Genomic DNA, 18,088 nt, shown 5'->3' with positions numbered 1-18,088 from the left:
CCCACCCGTGGACACCACTGGCCTACAGATATCACTCGAACGCAACTCGGGATCAGTTTGTCGCGCTCCATCGTCCAAAGTGGTCGCATCAAATACCAGAGTAATTTTCTACGCGAGCAGTCAATCATGAGGATCAATTCCATCGTTCCCAACTTTAGCGCGGACTCCACCAAGGGTCCCATCGACTTCTACGAGTGGCAAGGAAATTCGTGAGTCTTTATTTATTTCTACGCGTCGCTCGAAACATGGAAAATAATTTCTCAACGATTACCTTTCAAGATATTCGAGTTTGCAATTCGAAAGACTTTCCTCTCGACCAGGTAATCGTTAACGTATAAATTAGAATCGAACGCAGCGAGACCGGTTTCTGGTTTTAGATTTGATTTTCATGACGCAATACCGCTTGAAAGGTCGACGCAGTTACGTAACGGAAATTAGAGAATTCCAAGCAGGGAAAAAATTGATCGACGATACCTGATCCCACGCTTCTTTTAATTAAATCGAGAGGATGGATATGTATTTTTCTTTCGTTCGTTGGAAAATCGACCCAACGAATAAACTTAATTCCGTAGAGTATCGTTCTTTTGCTTCCAACGTGTAACCGTTATGTTTACCTGCCCTTGGCAGTAACCGCGAACGCTACAATTAAACCATTACGACACGGTGTGGTCGTACTTTTATCGCGAACAGTGCTTGTGTCAAACTAAATGTAACAAAACAACGGTTTAGGTGTACGGTTTCGGTGGAAACGTAATATCGTTACGTTAATAACGCTTTCAATTTTTCATTTAAATCTTCTAACAAATTAATATCTATTTTCTCTGTAGATGGGTGGTGTTGTTCTCCCACCCTGCCGATTTCACGCCGGTTTGCACCACAGAGCTGGGCCGTTTGGCGGTCCATCAGCCTCATTTCGAACGCCGGAACACGAAACTTTTGGCCCATTCTGTGGACAAGCTGCAGGACCACGTAGACTGGGTGAACGTATGCGACAAAAATATTCTCAACGAAAATAGAAAACACAACGCAAACACACATTCCGATATCGAACGAATGCGTCGAAGAAATCCATTAACGAGAATTTAAATTCAATTCAGCTACCGATTCTCGTTCCTTTGTTGATAATCGTGCAACACCGGTGATTTACAAAGCGGTTAGTCATGTTATTTTCCTGTTTGAAATCGCTGGCTGCACGAGCGGAATAATTAAACTGTCCGAAGACGGTTACAGATCGTTCGATTCGTCCGTACATAAGCTACGAGTGTTGATAAATAGGAACGCGTGGTTACGTTTAACGCCTGTACGACGATCGAGACCTTGCTCTGCCTTTTGCAAACCGTAAACGATCCGGTAAAAATATTTTCCGGGCAACAAATTCATCGAAATATTCCCAGCTTGCTCCCAATGAATATTAAAAAATCTTTCCACGCGACAATTGGTTTAAGGACGCTAATTTTCGCGTTTAATTCGTGGACAGATTCCCCTCGTAGATCACATAATTCACCGTGTTTCCTGCTCGACAGGATATTAAATCTTACTGCCGAGACATTCCCGGCTCCTTCCCTTATCCAATCATCGCCGACCACGATCGCACCTTGGCGGTCAAATTGGACATGATCGACGAAGCGGGCAAAGACGACCCAGAAAACGCAATGACGGTTCGCGCATTGTACATCATCAGTCCCGATCATCGTCTGCGTTTGTCGATGCATTATCCGACATCCACCGGTCGCAACGTCGAGTGAGTCTTCTTATTTTACCAGCCAGAACTTTCTATCGAAGACGTATCTTTAAAAAAAAAAAAACAATCCAGAGAATACGTGTATAAATCTTTACGGAAATATACGTCGACCTTTAAATGCAATTTAACTTTATCTTTTAAAAATGGTAAACACGTTAACAATATCATTATCACTTTACAGTGAGATACTCCGTATCATCGACTCGCTACAGCTGGTCGACAGAAAGCCAGAAATTGCGACCCCTGCTAACTGGGTGGTAAGAAAACTTTAGATCTATTATTGTTTTAATTCTCGATTAACCCTTTAATACCCCGGTGGATATTTTGAAATCAATTTTGTGACACATTGACTACTGGAATTCTATCGAAAGTCATTCTAGAAAGAGGTTCGAAACGACTCGAGCACTGAATCTACTTTGTTTGTTGTTATAGCCTGGCGAGAAAGTGATGATCCTACCGACTGTAAAAGACGAGGAACTGCCTAAGCTCTTCCCAGGTGGTGTGGACAAAGTAACGATGCCTTCTGGGAAAGTCTACGTGCGTACAACCACGGATTATTAAGCAATGACCGCAAATAATGCGACACGATGCCCCTCACGCTTTTTGTATTAATATTCGTAGTTACTGTCAAGGTTGCATGGAACCGCGTTCAAATGTAAATCTTGTTTTGCTTCGAAATAAAATTATTCGCCAGAAATCAGTATCAGAGACTCTTTTTAAAATCTCAAACAGTGATTAGAAATTGTTAAAATAGTAATTCGAAGCGAAAGATTAAGCAGAGACCGTGCTTTCGAGAAAGTTCACTTTTAAAAATTTACCAACGCAAAAATCCGCGTCGATAAAACGATAAAAATTCGTAAACGAGAATTCGTAATGTAGATAAAAGTAAGCTAGCAAGGTTGCTACAAAATAAATCATGGTACTGATAATGTTTAGAAGTGTAGACGCTAACAGAGATAACCTACAAGAAAATCAAAATATAATCTTCCGCGAAGCCTCTTATGCGCAAACTTTTTTCTGTAATTGCTATTTATAACTTGGTACGTTACGAATCGTATATTTTTAATTTTCGAGTCGATTTCGCGCGTCGTTCACGCCAGCGTAATTTATTGTACGAGTTCTGTACAAATACCGTGCACGATATTTAACGAGTTTATTGTGCTTAGATAAAGTTTGTTTCCTCAGTTGTATCTAATCGCACACATTATAACCGTGCACCCGGTTAGAAAAAAGTTTTATCGTTGCTCCGACGTGTTCTCAAAATTTTTCGAACTTTCAAAACATTAGAAACGGTTCTCGCTTCGAAAACGTGGAAGTAACGAATTGAAATAGATTTTGGTGGACAGAAGCATTTTCATTGTGAACCATTCTGCCAGTGTTATTTTCTCAAAAGGTATCAGATGCAAATTGATGTTTATACGAGTAAAATGGGAATATCGATCGTTATTTTCCGCCCACTAAAGCAACGTAAATTTGAAAATCTGTAACACTATACCAAAGGAACCTATAAATATCCCTTTTATAGATTTGCCAGCCTGGGTCGTTAAAATTAGCCACTATGTTCGCCCCACGGACTTGCATATACACATGTCTTACATAAGCGTTTGGTAGATCGGTACAGTCCGTGTAATAAATTTTAGCACAGTTACTGGACTACAGGAGACTAGAAATTTCTCTTTACAACGAGTCAAAGTTTAATCCCCCCACAGACGCGCTATACAATACGTCGATTTTTAATGCCGATTTGTTGGCTGACGAGTCATTTTAAAAATTATTATCGATGAGAGTGACTTTCAAAAAACTACGTGGAACACCGTTGGAGGTTCAAACAACTCTGAAACGTATTCCAGAGCGAACACGGGCGGAATTTTGCGTTCCAGGACGCGTAATCGAAACGATTCGACGATCCACGAGGGGGTCGCGTACATTCGTTCGTGCGCGACCTGTCATCAATATGGCGGTGAATAACTGTCGCTGCTAGAAACAGAGAAGGGGGAGCTATCATTACTGATAATTGCGGTTGGCTAACACCTCGTCCCACCCGAGGTTTCCCTTATCCTCGCGACCGTTTCTTACCCGTCCCGGCAGATCGAGCCACAAATGGACGGGAGCAATACGACAACAGGATGTCTGCGGGAAAAGGAAGAACAAAAACCAGCCGACGAGAGGTCGACCAGTCTTCTCCAGGCTACAGAAAATTCGACAAAAGCCTTTCGAGCCTGGAGGATCTCCCGCCACCGAGATCCTGGCCATCCCAACCCGTCTTCTTCGACGATTCTGGGTGCAAATATACGAACCCCTCTCGCCACAGCTTTTATTTTACCCGGCTTACCCGACAGAAAATTCTTTTTTTGCTCTGGGGATCCCAGGCCACCCACGTATTACCCAATCAAATGTATTCCTGCATTCCTCGTTCCTTCGAGATCATTTTCTCGCGAAAATACCGACTTTTCTGTCAGGCTGCGTAAATTTCGATAAAAAATAATAGAAGAACGACGGAGATATCCTTTTAGCGTGCAACGAAAGTTCAATGAAGTATGACACGCACGAAACGATATACGATACCAGAACACGTATGACGTGCGTTATTCTTTTAATTTTTTTCTGCGATAGTGTCTTTTTACGGTCAATGTACCGAATATAGGAAATATTTCTCCGGATGAGAATCGTGTCCATCTTTGAAACGAACTACCTCGAGCTCTATTTTACGAAACTGATCGAAAGTTCGGGATTCGCGAGAAGATCGACGAGTTCTCAGGTTCGTATCGGTTACGAGCATCTGGGAGACGTTTGCACGGAGAAAAAGAAATCATAATTTATACGTCGCTGCGCCGTCAACCTGGACAATAAATCCGCCGGTGTTTCAGCGGATTGCCCGCAGCCAGCTGGACCAAACATACTCGGCCCGCCTAGGGTGTCCATTATTCCTACATAATTACATACCTCTCCCTCAGGAATTTTCGAAATGAGTTTCAGCCCCGTTCGACGGGCCGCGGGATTCGTGCAACCGGTCGTTCGAGCTCCCGACATCGGCGACGATAAGTTTTCCTTTCCCTACGCGCCCGTGGAAATTCGACCACACAGAAAATCGGGCCCCAAATTACGACGCGATGAATCACGGTTTCTATTGGTCCCCCCGGCCCGGTTGAAATCCTCCGTTTCAAGTTTCCTAAACCGTAATCCCGCCAGAGGACCAACGAAGGAATAAATTCGAACTTTGGTTAGCACTGTAACATGTTACTTGTATCCAAATAAAAATAAAATTTCGTTTAAGTGTATGCTCGAATAAGATTAAATAAAAGATATTTAAATATTCTTTGCTTTGATCACTTATATTGATATACTTATTTTATTTTGAAAGTTACCGCACAGTGTTTAGATCTCAGAATTGTGTAAATAGAATTTAGAAATAGTCATACAAATTTTGTACGCAGTAAAACTGATATAACTGAACAATCATTAGAAAGTCTAAAATTATCCTTGCAACGTATAGTAAAAAATTTATAAGGGATAATGTTTATAATTCCTTACATATTACATCTTTTGTACTAAAGAGTTTATTCTCGTTAATAAATAAATAGTGTGTACACATATACCTTGATATCGAAGCTAAAAATTCAAAGCAAAAGAAGCCTTAGCTTGATCGTTCACGATTCTAGCGTAAAGCTCGTCTAATTGCTACTTCGTGAAAGGACAACGGCGGTCGTCCATCGTCTAAAGATCTCATTAATTAACGAAATAAGGAGAATCAGGTGTTTGAACGATCTGGCAAAACACAGAGCCGTGAACGCACCGGCCTCCGACGGCAGGCCTCGATTTCGTCGAATCGACAGTCGATCCCCGATCGATACGGCTCGCCTAGGATCGCGTTCCATTGAACCGTAAAAGCCCAGCTTCCGTGTTCCGGCTAACTGTTAACCGCGGAGGACCGTGCACACCGTCGCAGAAGGACGAACGACCAGAGAAACAAACGCGAGAAAGAAAGACGAGGATAGAAATCGCGGGCAACGATGCCCATTAAACATAGCCTCCCGTCGTTGGTCCGGTCTAGTTTAAAGTCGTCGTCGGGCTCGCTTGGTCTCGCGTGAGTCTGATTGCGGGTTGAACAGGTTGAACAGTTGGGTAATGGAGGCGCCCACATCTCCACGCTAGCGGTACCAGCTTCTGTTATCTGCACCGCTGTTAAAGGCGACGGATCGCGCGGTCAACCGGCGTCGGTTCCAATGCCCGCTCGCCTTTATCCGCTATTGTCTTCTCGGAAAACCAGCCAGCCCATCCGGACGGCTCTTCATCGACCCACTGGGTGTCGCGATTCTCACTGAAACTCCACGACACGATTTTTTAGCAATTTTTTCTGCTTTCTTTCCTCAACGTTATTGGGGAAACAACGCAAGGATACGTTAAGAAATTCAAATGGAATTTGGTACGTGTTGGATTTCTTAACTGTCTCACGTTGTTACAAAAATCATCTCCAGTGACGATTGTATATGTCTGGAGTTTCGCTTTCAGTTTTGGTGATGGGTTCTACGAACTCATGGTATTTATTATACAAAGAAAAAAAGCTCGCCTTTCTTCTGCGGGTGAAGTGCACAGTTCAGTAACAGATCTCTTGGAGAACGGAACTCTAAGATATATCTTTACGTCTTTAATAAAAGTGAAATTCTACCATTAATTATTATTGTTTCATTTAAAATCGTACGTCCCATAATCCAACAATTCCAAGAGTACGAAACGGTACTGAGTTTTTAAACGTTCATGGTCCTGTGAATCTAGTTTTGTGACACCCAGCAGATGGTTGAAACGACCAGACGAAGGTACTTATACAGGGTTAGGCACGATTTTTCAGACGCGATAGTCTGACAAACAAATGGTTCCTATCGAAGTTATTTCATTTGCATAAGTTCATTTGTTTAGTCCATATGCGAGGTCTTAGTATTATGTATCATCGAATAATTTTAAATATTATGGCGATCATAGTGTATGAGGTCGTTGAATTCGCCTCTACGTAAAAAATACCTAGTTCCATTTAAAAATATAAGTAGCTTTAATTTTTTTTATCGAAAATCAATTTGTTTTTAAATTTAAGCAACTGTAATTTCTTATTGGTTAAATACTGATTAACTTCGATAGGAAACATTTTTATATCAGGCTATCGAAAGGGACTGAAAAATCGTGTAGACTAGTTCGTGCCTCACCCTGTATACTAGAAGGTAAAAGAAAATTAACTTTCTGTAGGAGGCTAACGGGCCTTTTTAGCTTGGAAAGAACAGGGTACGGGAAAACCCGCTGTGCCCATGACGTAGCCCGTTTTGTTCTTTACTGGAAAAAGGGAAAACGGCGAAGGAATGGCAAGGCCAAGCGGGTCTGGCCATCGAATAACGAGCCTTGCGGCCAAACAGCGAAAAGTCAGTTACAGCGAAGACTTTGACGAGGATTGTCACGGACACCCACGCACGCCCTACTAGTATATACGGTTTATTTAAATATATCACAGTTATTAAGAGTAGGAGGTGTTTTATTTTCGGACTCCTGACAACGTCCTGTTACCTCTACATCCTCCCACATTTCAGAAATAGACACTGTTCAATTATTTGGATTTTACCGATTCTATAGAACGTAAATCTAAAAGAGTCGAACAAGTCTGACGTAAGGTCGTCTAGAAACGACCAAAAATTTTGGCAGCAGCGTAGCAGAAGAAGAACGAAAGTTTTGATAAAATGTCTAATAGAGCTTGGTCGACAAAAGATTTCGCGATTCCGAGCAGGTGACCGTCAGGGCCTGAATAACGCTTACGATCAAACAAGACCTCCGACGAGCCTATCATTTTCATCCTGTCATTAACGTCTCCGGCGGAGGAGAGCTATTCGTAAGACCGAGACTAATAGGAAACACATCGTCGGCTCGGTAATGTTACAGCGCGCTGATGATGTCGATGACGATGTCGATAAGATCAACGACGATGCGAATGACCCCTTTTCCGACGGCGATATATTCTCAATCCCAGCGCGAAGTTAATCAGCTGCTGACCCCAATTAAACGATAGCCATCGACTGGCTCGGGCGAGACAACGGTTGCGTCGACGATAAATGTTAATGAACCGTGACATAATAGGATCCACGATAATAACCGGGGAATCTGTTGGCCGACCATTAAGGGTGCCTTTGTTCCACCTACGATTCGTCGATTATTCGCTCGCGTTAATGTCGTAACGGTGTCCGTGCTCTATTAGAGTACAGTTTAATTGCGGCTAACCGTAAACCGTGCTGGCCAATTTCATCGCGGAGCGCGAAAAAATACTCCTCGATGGATCATCTACCCGGTGGTTTGATAGAGAAGTATCAAAGGACACATCCGATAATCCTCGTCGAAACGATCCACCTTGACTGGTACACACGCGTCCCCGGATCGCAATATTTTATTCGAAATCTAATCCTCGGAAACGAAGAATGGCCCCCTCCGCCCTTCGTCATCGAGAAATTCCAATTAGCATATATCGGAACAATCTGTATCCCCGTGTGTGTTTGTAAATCGTACCCTACGATTTATCCGCAGCCTAGACGCCGAGAAAATAATCCCGAGGATCCACCTCGCCCTCGAGTGGTCGTCGAGAAGTTCCAATCAGCAGATATCGGGACGATCTGTTTGCTCGTCCCGCGGTACGTCAACCACGGTCCGATTATCCCCTCGTTCCTCGTTTTATTCCCGTTGCTTTCTGTCGATGGCTACCACCGTCGCGGTGCTCTACCTCCCCACCCTCCCCCTTCCCATATTCGATATTAATACCGATACGCGTGCACGGGATTTGCATCCGAGCGTCGTTGCACGTGCGCGTTTAATCCGCGGCTCGTCCGGTGTCAACCCGAAGCCCTGACTGTCCGCGATAACCGAGCACCGGGAGATCCCGCGAGGGGGGCGGTTTGCATCAGCTACGAGGGGCAGAGCGTTTTATCGCACGAGGAAGTCGCTGTTTAGACCTCGGGGACAAGCAAGATGGATTAGGCTCGGGTCGAGGCTGCTCGACGACAGTCGCCGATCGGCTACGAATGCTCCACCGGTGTAAACGAAAGAATCATTTCTTTGCTCCTAGATTACGATCCTCGAGAGGCATCCTAGCGCGCAGTACTCGACGCTTGCGTAGATCATAATATCTACGAACGAGGTTGGAAATTGTTACACTCGACCTATTCCTATATGCTGCTTGACAGATTATCAAATGTTTTAACGAGGACTGCTAACAAATGTTTTTGCATACATTTCTTTTAATTTGAAATAAAATATTTTGTATATGCAAATACAGAAAAGAAGAAAGGGAATTTAAAAATAATTGCATGAACGGGGAATCGAATGCTGGCCCGTCTGGGTTAGGTCTGACACGTAATACCTGAGCTACGCCTCTTGCTTATTGGCGTCCATTCAAGTACTTTTCAAGGAGCATGGAAGCTTAACCCCTTAGCTTACAATGACATCTCGGAGACGTGATAAGTCTACCGGGCCAAATACGAATAAGACGTCTCAGAGACGTGACAAGTCTACTGGGCCAAACCTTGGTGTCGCTTTTGGCACGCACAGTTGGAAATTAAATCTTAAGGCAAAGGGTTAATTGTAAATATCTCGAAAAATATTGAATATCTAACCCTATAATGATATTTGTAAGATCTACCAGTGCTCGAAATCTTAATGAAATCGGTGACCCGAAGGTCCTGTGTTCTCCTTATAAGACAGGGTCTGCTAGGGTTGCTTTACTTTCATGGGTTCACCAGCAGGCCCAGAACGAAGAATCTCCGGAAGACTCGAACGAAACACGATTGGATCGCCGTTATATTTTATGGACTTACGCGTGACGCACGTCGAAGGAAAACCAAAGAGCCCATATGCATGGGAAAGAAGTACCCCTCGCTTTCCCTCTTTAAGAGCGTCGTAAATTAAGAATCCCCGAATAGCTAGACTTTTACCTCGAACCGTGGGATTCGACGCGTTGTCTGGTCCATAAAACGCAGGAGTAACGATCGAAACGGTTCCTAATCGCAACACCACGCCTCGCGGGGACCTTTGCACCGCGAACGAGCCGAACAAGGTCGCGGGGACCACGTGCTGGATCGTCCAGGGGGATACCAGGACGTATTTTCATGAGTATAGCCGCGCAGCGATGAAGATAGCCCGGAATAAGGGTCGAGTTGGCGGGCACCGTTGGCCAGCCTTAGAAGGGCAAAGAGAATGCCGATCCAGGAATTAGATGGCTGTGTGTGTGTGTGTTCGAGCGTGTGCACGCCACTGGCTGCCAGGTGTAAACGCGACGGGATCGTTAATTTCCCGATAATGTCGCTTTGCGCGGAACTAAGCGTCGATTCTCTGCCCTCCAGCCTCGACGTCCATTTGGAAAACCAGATAAACAACGGAGATTCTTTGCGTGGAGGAGGTCGGTATTTCGTGGCAGGCCACGTCGGAATGCCGGGTAACGTTCGGGACTTTTTGGAAGGGAAACGGTACCGTTACCGTCGCCAGGCCGCGACTCAAGGAAGGTCAAACGCGATTCTGGAATTAGATGCCTCGCATACCCCGCGGCCAGCTGGCAGGTGTAAACGCGCCGAGACAGGATCGTTAATTTTCACCGTGGGTACCGTGTAGGACGATCAGATGACAAGATAGCCGTACTTCTGATCCGTAAGGTCGCGACCGAGGTTTCAATTAGGCCTTTAATTTGATTGCGATGCTCGACGATCGTAAACCGTTTCGCGTTCGAAGCGTCGAACGCTGGGGGGATATCAGGTTTTCCGGACGAGACGGGATTAGGCTCGTGGGCGTCTGGAATTTCCGTGATCGAGTCCATCCGCGACTTCTTACTTACGTTTCCTAGGGGACAGAAATTCGCTACGACGAATCTGGTTGCGCAGAATCGATAATGGGGAATATGAACGTTACATCGCGCACGTTTTACGCTAGAGAAACTGCTAATTTATTTATTTATTTATTTATTCACGGGATTAAATATCCGTTAATACAAAAAAGATACAAGCAGGGGAGACCGGGGTAAAACCGAGACGCTAAAAATAAAGTTTCATAACTTCGCTTGATTGATTAATATAAAAATAAAATTGCGATCAAGATGCATTAGAATGTAATTTTTGTTAAACAATAGTACATATTTAATTTTTTTAATGGAAAGACAAATATGAAAAAATAACCATTTAGTTATACGTTTTTAAGTGATCCGCATACAATAAATATTTACGGAAACGAAAGGCTTCGGATATGTCATTAACGAACAGAATAAAATGTAAGGGTCCGAGGTGTGAACATTGGGGAACACCTGAATATACAAATATAGCATTTAACAATCGTAAAATTTAATGGAGTCGTATCGACGGGAAAATCTTGTTATCGGCGAATAAGAAAAAGCTTTCGCGACGCAATTAACGGGGAGCGATCCAATTTTCCGGGCGTGTCCTTGGACGGGAGAGATCCGCGGTAATTGAAAGCGCGTATTCCATGAGGTAGGGAGAGAGCTAATCGTTCCAACTCGAACGATTAATTCCTCGCTGGTTCCACCTTTTCCCGCGAGCGGATTTGCATAATTGGCCGCCGCTGTCCATTTCGCTGGTATCGCGCTACCGCGGACGATCGAGGGGCCGCTCCCTCGAGAAATGCCATTTCCAATTAACTATCGATTATTGGGCCCGCGAATCGACCGATTAGGGTTGTCCCGTTTAAAGAACGTTGATAAATGCGCGAGATGGGACGCGTGGTGCTACCTTTTACCCTCTTTGGTCCTCGTCGTCGGCGGGGACCAGGCGCTTGAATCCCGATAGCGATTCTAACGAGACTCGATAACTCCCATATTTGATTATTTATTTATTAGTTGCGCCAGATACGACCCTCTCGATAGACCACAAAATACAACATCGTGAACAACGAATAAAAATGCGCTGTGGAAATCTTCGAGCATGGAGTCTATCGAAAAGGAAACTTCTGGAGGAATAAATTTGTTGACTGAAACTCATAAAAAGAGAAATGTTACCGTCACAAGTTGGTTGATCTGAAACCCAAAAATTCGCTACAATTAAATCTGAAAAGGTCTCGATGGATCCTGATGTTCCTAAGCTTATCCTACTTCAGCTCATAAATGTTTTCCTCTCGTTCGAGAACATTTGAAATATCAAATATTTTGATAATATTTAAGAACGTAATACTCCAGAAACGTTGTCATAGAAGGGCTTCGTGAAAAGAAAGAGCAATTCTTGTGGAAGGTTCGGTGGAAACAATGGCAGCGAACGCGAGAGATCCGCGGCGGCTTTCGTCTGAATAATTCCGACCCGTTAGCCCAATTTCTCATTCCACCTCAAGGACGACCAGGACGACTCCGGGTCCGGCGGTACCAATGGGGAGAGACGCGCATCCGCTGCACGCCGGTCATTATCTTTTCGCATTTTTCGACCGAGATTATTCTCGAAACGAATGGCCCTCTTAAGGCTCGCGACCGGATCATTAATCTGGCTTCGAAGATGGCCGAGTTGTCGGGCCCGGCTAGCAGAAATCGACCGTCGTACGCTCGCGCCGGGGCCTTTAACAGGGTATCACCTTCGCGATCGGACGTCGTTACTTTAATTTCGTCTTCGCGTGTCCGCCGCCAATAATAGAACGCTTGGCAAAAATTACGCTCCGTCGGAGCCCGACCGACTGAAATTAAACCCCTCGCGGTCGGAGACCAGGATATTCCTGGCGGCGCGCACGATGTCCACAGCGACGCCTCTGCGACAGGGTGGCGCACCCGTCGTCGTCGTTCCGCGAAGGACAACAGAAAATAACCGAGAACGTGAATTCTTCTCGCCTAACTCCCCTGGGACCAACCATTATTGCTACATTTATTTTGGAGACCCGACAATCTCAACGAGATTAAATATACTAGCTTTCGTCTCCATTTTTAGCAGATTTATTCAACCCCTTGTCGCAAGTTCTTCGTGGCAAGCTTCGTAATCGTAATTTTAATAATCGTTAAAAGGGAGTCAAAAAATTGTACTCCAGTAGCCACTCGATTTACTTCTCGACAACTTGCTTCTATTAAAATGAATTCTTGGACTGCAAAGGGTCAATTTTCCACAGATTGCTAAGCCCCTTCGAAACACGATGTTCGTTATTTCATTCTTTCTCATTCTTTCATCATCATTCATTCTTTAATTTCTTTTCATACAATGACGAGTCTGACTCGTTATAAGTTCTTGATGTAAAGTTTCACAATCACGAGGCTACTCACTCGTCATCAAGTCTTATAAATTACACATTTCATATTATTCTTTTTCGTGACCATTCCTCTTACGAACGAATTTAAACAGAATTAAATTGTATGCGTTTGAAAACATATTTGCCATTAAATCGTACAAGGGTTTGAGGCTGTCGAGTGAAGCAATGCATCCCGTCTATTTTAATAATCCATCTCGAAGCCAAGGTTAAATTTCCACCATCGAATCCAGTAGATGTTGGCTAGAAATTATTGGGAATAAAGGGCGTTTCACGGTATCACGATTTATTACAAATGACGCGTAATAGTCGAGGATAATTCGCCCGGTTAAGCGACCCCCTTTGCAAAGATTTGCTTCCAATTACCCTGAGGGGGATCGACTAACGAGTAAAAATGGATCCGGGGCTCGAGGAGGTAACGGAGCCAACGAATTTCTTTTCCACGGAACAACGTGGATGTTCGCGAGGGAAATAGACGGGACGCCTATTACCTGGCCATCTGTCCGGGCTTAAATCAATTCTGACGGTTTCTAGCATTACCGTGGCCATCGACGTCAGAAGACGCCGGGATTCGCGGCCGTTTCTCGTCCAGCGACGTTGCTGGATGCTGACGCTATTGATGGTGCTGCCGATGGCCGTGCACGAGCCGGCAAACTACAATTGACTTCGACCTTTGGCACTCCTAGACTCCGAGGGAGCCGCTTCATGGGGCAGCGTTTGATTCACTGCCTGCCATAACGTTCCCGGAGTCAGACGGTTCGCTATTCTTGAAAGGCGACGCGCGGTCGTGCGTCCAGATCCTGTCCTCTGAAATCGTCTTCGAGCGACGAAACTCGCGACAGTGTTACTCAATTGTATCGTTGACAAGTTAGAGCAAACCCCGTTACACTGTTTTCTTTAAGGGGCCTTTCTACTTTGTGGGATTTAAAAAATCGAATTTTTCTTGCTTTTCTTTTCGTATGTAGCCTCGAAAATATATCTGCCAAATATTAAATTGAAATTTGAAAAACTAACGAAGTTATAGCCTGCTGAAATGTACCATGCGCAGGTATAACTGGACATAAAACTGTAAGTTGCCTTTCTACTTTGTCGGATTAAAAGAATTGAAATTTTTTGCGCTTTTCTTTTTAGTATATAGTCTCGAAAATAGTAGTAATTGTAGTCTACCAAATATTAAATTGAAATTCGGAAATCTAACGAAGTTATAACCTGCTGAAATGTACCGCGCGCAGGTATAACAACTGGACGTGAAACTTTAAAGCTGTTTTTCTCGAAACTACATTTTTCAGCACTGCGTAGACGATAACATGAAAACTATTCAAAATATCAACATTAAATTTATACAGTATCTATAGAACTAGTCTCCCTATAATATGAACTAGGATAATTGCGATATATGCAATACTTTTTCTTTTATTAACAAAAAAGCAACCGAATATATGAAAATATTCAGTATTTTTTCGTAAAATAACTGCCATTTTGCCATTTTACGTTTTTTTGAAAAGATCGTAATTCATGCTATAATCAAACTTATCTACATACTATGTTAATTTATGTCTATGTATATTATGAATGTCTTTGGTTTTTAGATTTCGAATAACTTGTTCGCAAGATATCACGTTCGTAAAAACTTTTGTTCGTTGATAACCAAAAACAGCGTAATCAATAGATATTATGTGTTGCAAAAATTCGTAAATATAGTTAAATATATAATAAATGTATCCACAAAACCCGGAATTAATCTCTCTTTAATAGCCCACAAAGAAACATGTATTTTTCGTGGTTACAAAGTAGAATGGCCCCTTAAGGGGGGAAACTACTGTGACGAATTTTAAAAATCTTGTTATCTCTTTTCAATGCTTGTAAAATTCGCAAAACTGACAAAGTTACGGAAGATTTAGCAGATGTAGAATGTAAGTATTCGTTTGAAATTCTTTGATTATTTCTGCTGTGGTCAAGCAGAAATCACTGCAAAATTAAAGTAATTTGTATCTGTTTGAGTGCTCGCTACATGGTTGTTTGACAAGATTTTGCAATGAAAAATTTGTATTCGTATACATTTTAAGCTACCCAAACATCGTGTAAAAGAGAAATTATTTATACCTAACCGTTTTTTTTTTTTATTATCTCTTACAAAGGGGCTCAATCTGATTGCCTGGCCCCCTTAAAATCGAAAGATTCTTATTAAATTTTAGAGCGATCGAATGACGGGAATTTGGGCTAAATTCGAAGAAAAGCTTTGCAATTTTAGTGAGTTCATCCACCTGAATCGTGAAAAGATTCTGAGGAATTTGGGCCATGTTTCAAGGTTTCGAAACGTCAGTTTTGGATGCAATTGTGTTCCACTGTTGCTGATATAAAAAGCTCGTCAAGCGGATGACTGTGCGACGGGCTGCTCCAAGGCAGCTTTCGGCCGGATATAAAATTTAAATTGTAGCGAACCGTTTTCGAGGGAGCCGAACGAAACCGTATCAGGACGATAAACGGATTTGTCAGCGGCAAAGTGGATTTCGTACGAATACGCGCCGCCCCGGTGAAAAGACTCCCTAAGAGGATTCGATTTGCCTCTTGCAGTCGGTATCGAATACGGAAATTTGCATTAAATGCTTCTTGCGTGCGAAACTCACGTGTTCGTCCACCGAGTACGTTAGCTCCCCGTCGTCGTACAGGACGAACCATCTTCTCTGCCACCTCTGAAAACAAAAACAAAGATATCGTTGGTAAAAGCGCCAATAATTTTACAAACCAAACAAAATACCAAGCGTAGGAATAAAAATCTGGTTTCCAGGTATAAATTATTCGAGAGAGGCAAGCTTTATGGCAATGTTCTAAATTGTTAAAAGGAAGACTACGCAGGAACGCAAAAAATTCACTTTCGATGGCGCGTATTTGTTTTCGCGGAAGCGTTTATTGCATCGAGCGAAAAGAATTCCGCTTAACCCGAGGCTGAACCTGCTCAACCCACACGAAGGAATCTCTAAGGCCTCCCGACGCGGCAGCTGGACAATTAACACGCTGCTGCCGTTAATTAGAAACAAAGCTCGAGGAAAGAAGAGGCTCCATCGTCGCGATTTCTCTTTCGTTCCGCGGCGTGCCGAGTTGTTTTCAAATTTTTCTCTCTTATCCCATTCGTATCTCCCTTCGCGAGGCCGTAACATTTCCCAGAAGAAGAGGCACAAATGATTGCTAAAACATCTTTATTCCGAAGGTTCGTCAGAATCGTCCTTAAATATCGATCCTTCGCTCGCGAATTTTCTTTCGCGGAAAAATTCTGCGGCGAAAGAGTCGTGTGAAGCTGAAAAATGGAAAACGGTCTCGCGGATTTGACGGTCGAGGATCAAAGGAGGACGTTTCTGGGACGATCGCAATGCTCGGAAGCTCCTGGGGCGCGATTGTATGCAAATCAGTGCATAAAGTTCGCGGCCGGACGCTCGGTTACACGCTCGCGCTCCGATCGACCGTCTTATTCCCGCGATGATCCCACGGGGACCGCGTTATGACGCAACGAGAACGAATTCACGGAGAAAGTTCAGGGAAACGAGAACGAATAGGTGCTTTTTCGTCGTGGGTTTTGTCGCTTTCCGCCACGATCGCGATTATCCGGCTCTGAATCGCTCCCGGGAATGTGGCACGCGGTGATAACGAGGGCTGGCCTTCGCGGAGCGTACGCCTCGCGTGACCCAGATCCATTATTCACTTACTTCTTTGCAGCCTATTGCGCATTCGATTATCTGCTCATTAACGACCGTCGCTGACGCGCGATCCAGTCCGCGCTACCCGCTTTTTACGATCGACTATCTCGAGAACAATGTTCCATCTGTCGAGGAACGGAACTCCTTTAACCCCTTGTCTTATTTATTTTTAAAAGATAATGGTTACAGCCATTTTGGCGAACACCGAAAGCTTCGTACGGTTATTCACCGGATCTTCGGATCTCTTTTCGTTAAGCGTACTCTACTTTGCTGTTTCTAAACGCCTCCAGGTCCATTAGAAAATGTGCCGTCCCTAATGCGTTTAACAATGTGGTATCAGCACGACGGCAGTCCAGCGCATTACGCCCAGTAGTCACGGCCGGCGTTAAACAGACTGTTTCCTAATCGTCGGATCGGACGCGGTAAACGCCGCACAGAGCTCGACGGATTTTAACGCCGGTCGATCATTTCCATCAAAGTTCGTCGCGAGTCACCGACAAAGATACGCGAGATCGCGTTATCGGTGCAAGGCGCCGTAATAACGGTAAAAACGCTCGGGAAAGTTCCTCCGGGTTAGGTAAACTCGAGCTTACGTAATTGAAAAACAAGTGCTGCGAATAAAATTTCGATCGCCTGGTCTCTTACTGTTTTTTGTTGACCCTGTTCGATACTTGACGAGTATGGTAATCGCGACACCTGCGTTATTCTGTCGATCAACGTTACGTGTAGACTCATGTTTACAAACATTTCGATGCGAAACTTATTAGCGAACTTTGAAACGTTGCAACTTTTTAAGTGTTGAATTTAGGACGTCGGTGCATTAATACCTTTCTGTAGAGAATAAAAAACTGAAACTCGACTGGCTTTTGTGGCCAAAACTTTAGCACCGAAAAACCTACGTCTAGAGTTTATATTATTTCATTCGGATCTCATTTTATTCAGTATCTGCTTACGTTAGAACTCTGTTAAAAAAACAGACCTTGTTACTAAGAGTCAAACAGTCGCGACTAGTCGTTCAATAAGCGAAATGTAACAACCGAATTATTTTACTTAAATAAATTTTCAAATAATTACATTGATGTATATTAAACAATTATTAGTTGAGACTATCCAGTGAAGGGTTAAAGATACAGTTTACCGCGATCGTGGTGTTGGAGACGATGAATGAAACGGTCCAGGTATAAAGCTACCGACGTAACTGTGCCGACTGGTTTTCGCGGGCCCCTCGGATCGGTTATAGTTCACGAGGGGTCGAACGGGGCCCCGTGGGTTGCTCGTTGGCGAGGGGACGGCGTCGTCGTCGGCTAGGCGCGCGCGTGTACCGTTGCAAAATCCTCGTCGGTCGTCGGACGTTAGCCAAGGAGGTGGAGAGAGGACGACCACGTCCACGGGGGGAAAGAGAGGCGAGATTTCAGCCTACACG

The 18,088-nt window shown here is 43.9% G+C and overlaps 2 protein-coding genes across 7 annotated transcripts in view; one reads left to right on the top strand and one right to left on the bottom strand.

Annotated features, from left to right (window-relative positions):
* The window catches only part of LOC122400846 (protein outspread), a 211,008-nt gene that overhangs the window by 80,241 nt on the left and 112,679 nt on the right, over positions 1-18,088 (bottom strand). For all 6 annotated transcript variants that reach the window (XM_043402539.1, XM_043402540.1, XM_043402541.1 and 3 more), the window contains exon 3: positions 15,601-15,666. In XM_043402539.1, coding sequence (XP_043258474.1) covers positions 15,601-15,666 — 66 coding nt within the window. The remainder of the gene's footprint in view (positions 1-15,600; positions 15,667-18,088) is intronic.
* Positions 13-2,316, top strand: LOC122400847 (peroxiredoxin-6-like). Its single transcript, XM_043402545.1, has 5 exons — positions 13-209; positions 828-984; positions 1,524-1,741; positions 1,923-1,998; positions 2,174-2,316. The coding sequence occupies exons 1-5, from the start codon at positions 127-129 to the stop codon at positions 2,300-2,302; spliced, it is 663 nt and encodes a 220-aa protein (XP_043258480.1). The 5' UTR covers positions 13-126; the 3' UTR covers positions 2,303-2,316.

The sequence above is a fragment of the Colletes gigas genome, unplaced genomic scaffold (genome assembly GCF_013123115.1).
Source record: "Colletes gigas isolate AHSC1104 unplaced genomic scaffold, ASM1312311v1 Colletes_gigas_Sc00020, whole genome shotgun sequence".
Classification (NCBI taxonomy): Eukaryota; Metazoa; Arthropoda; class Insecta; order Hymenoptera; family Colletidae; genus Colletes; species Colletes gigas.
Note: the sequence above shows the minus strand (reverse complement) of the source record. Positions and strands in the feature narration are given on the sequence as shown.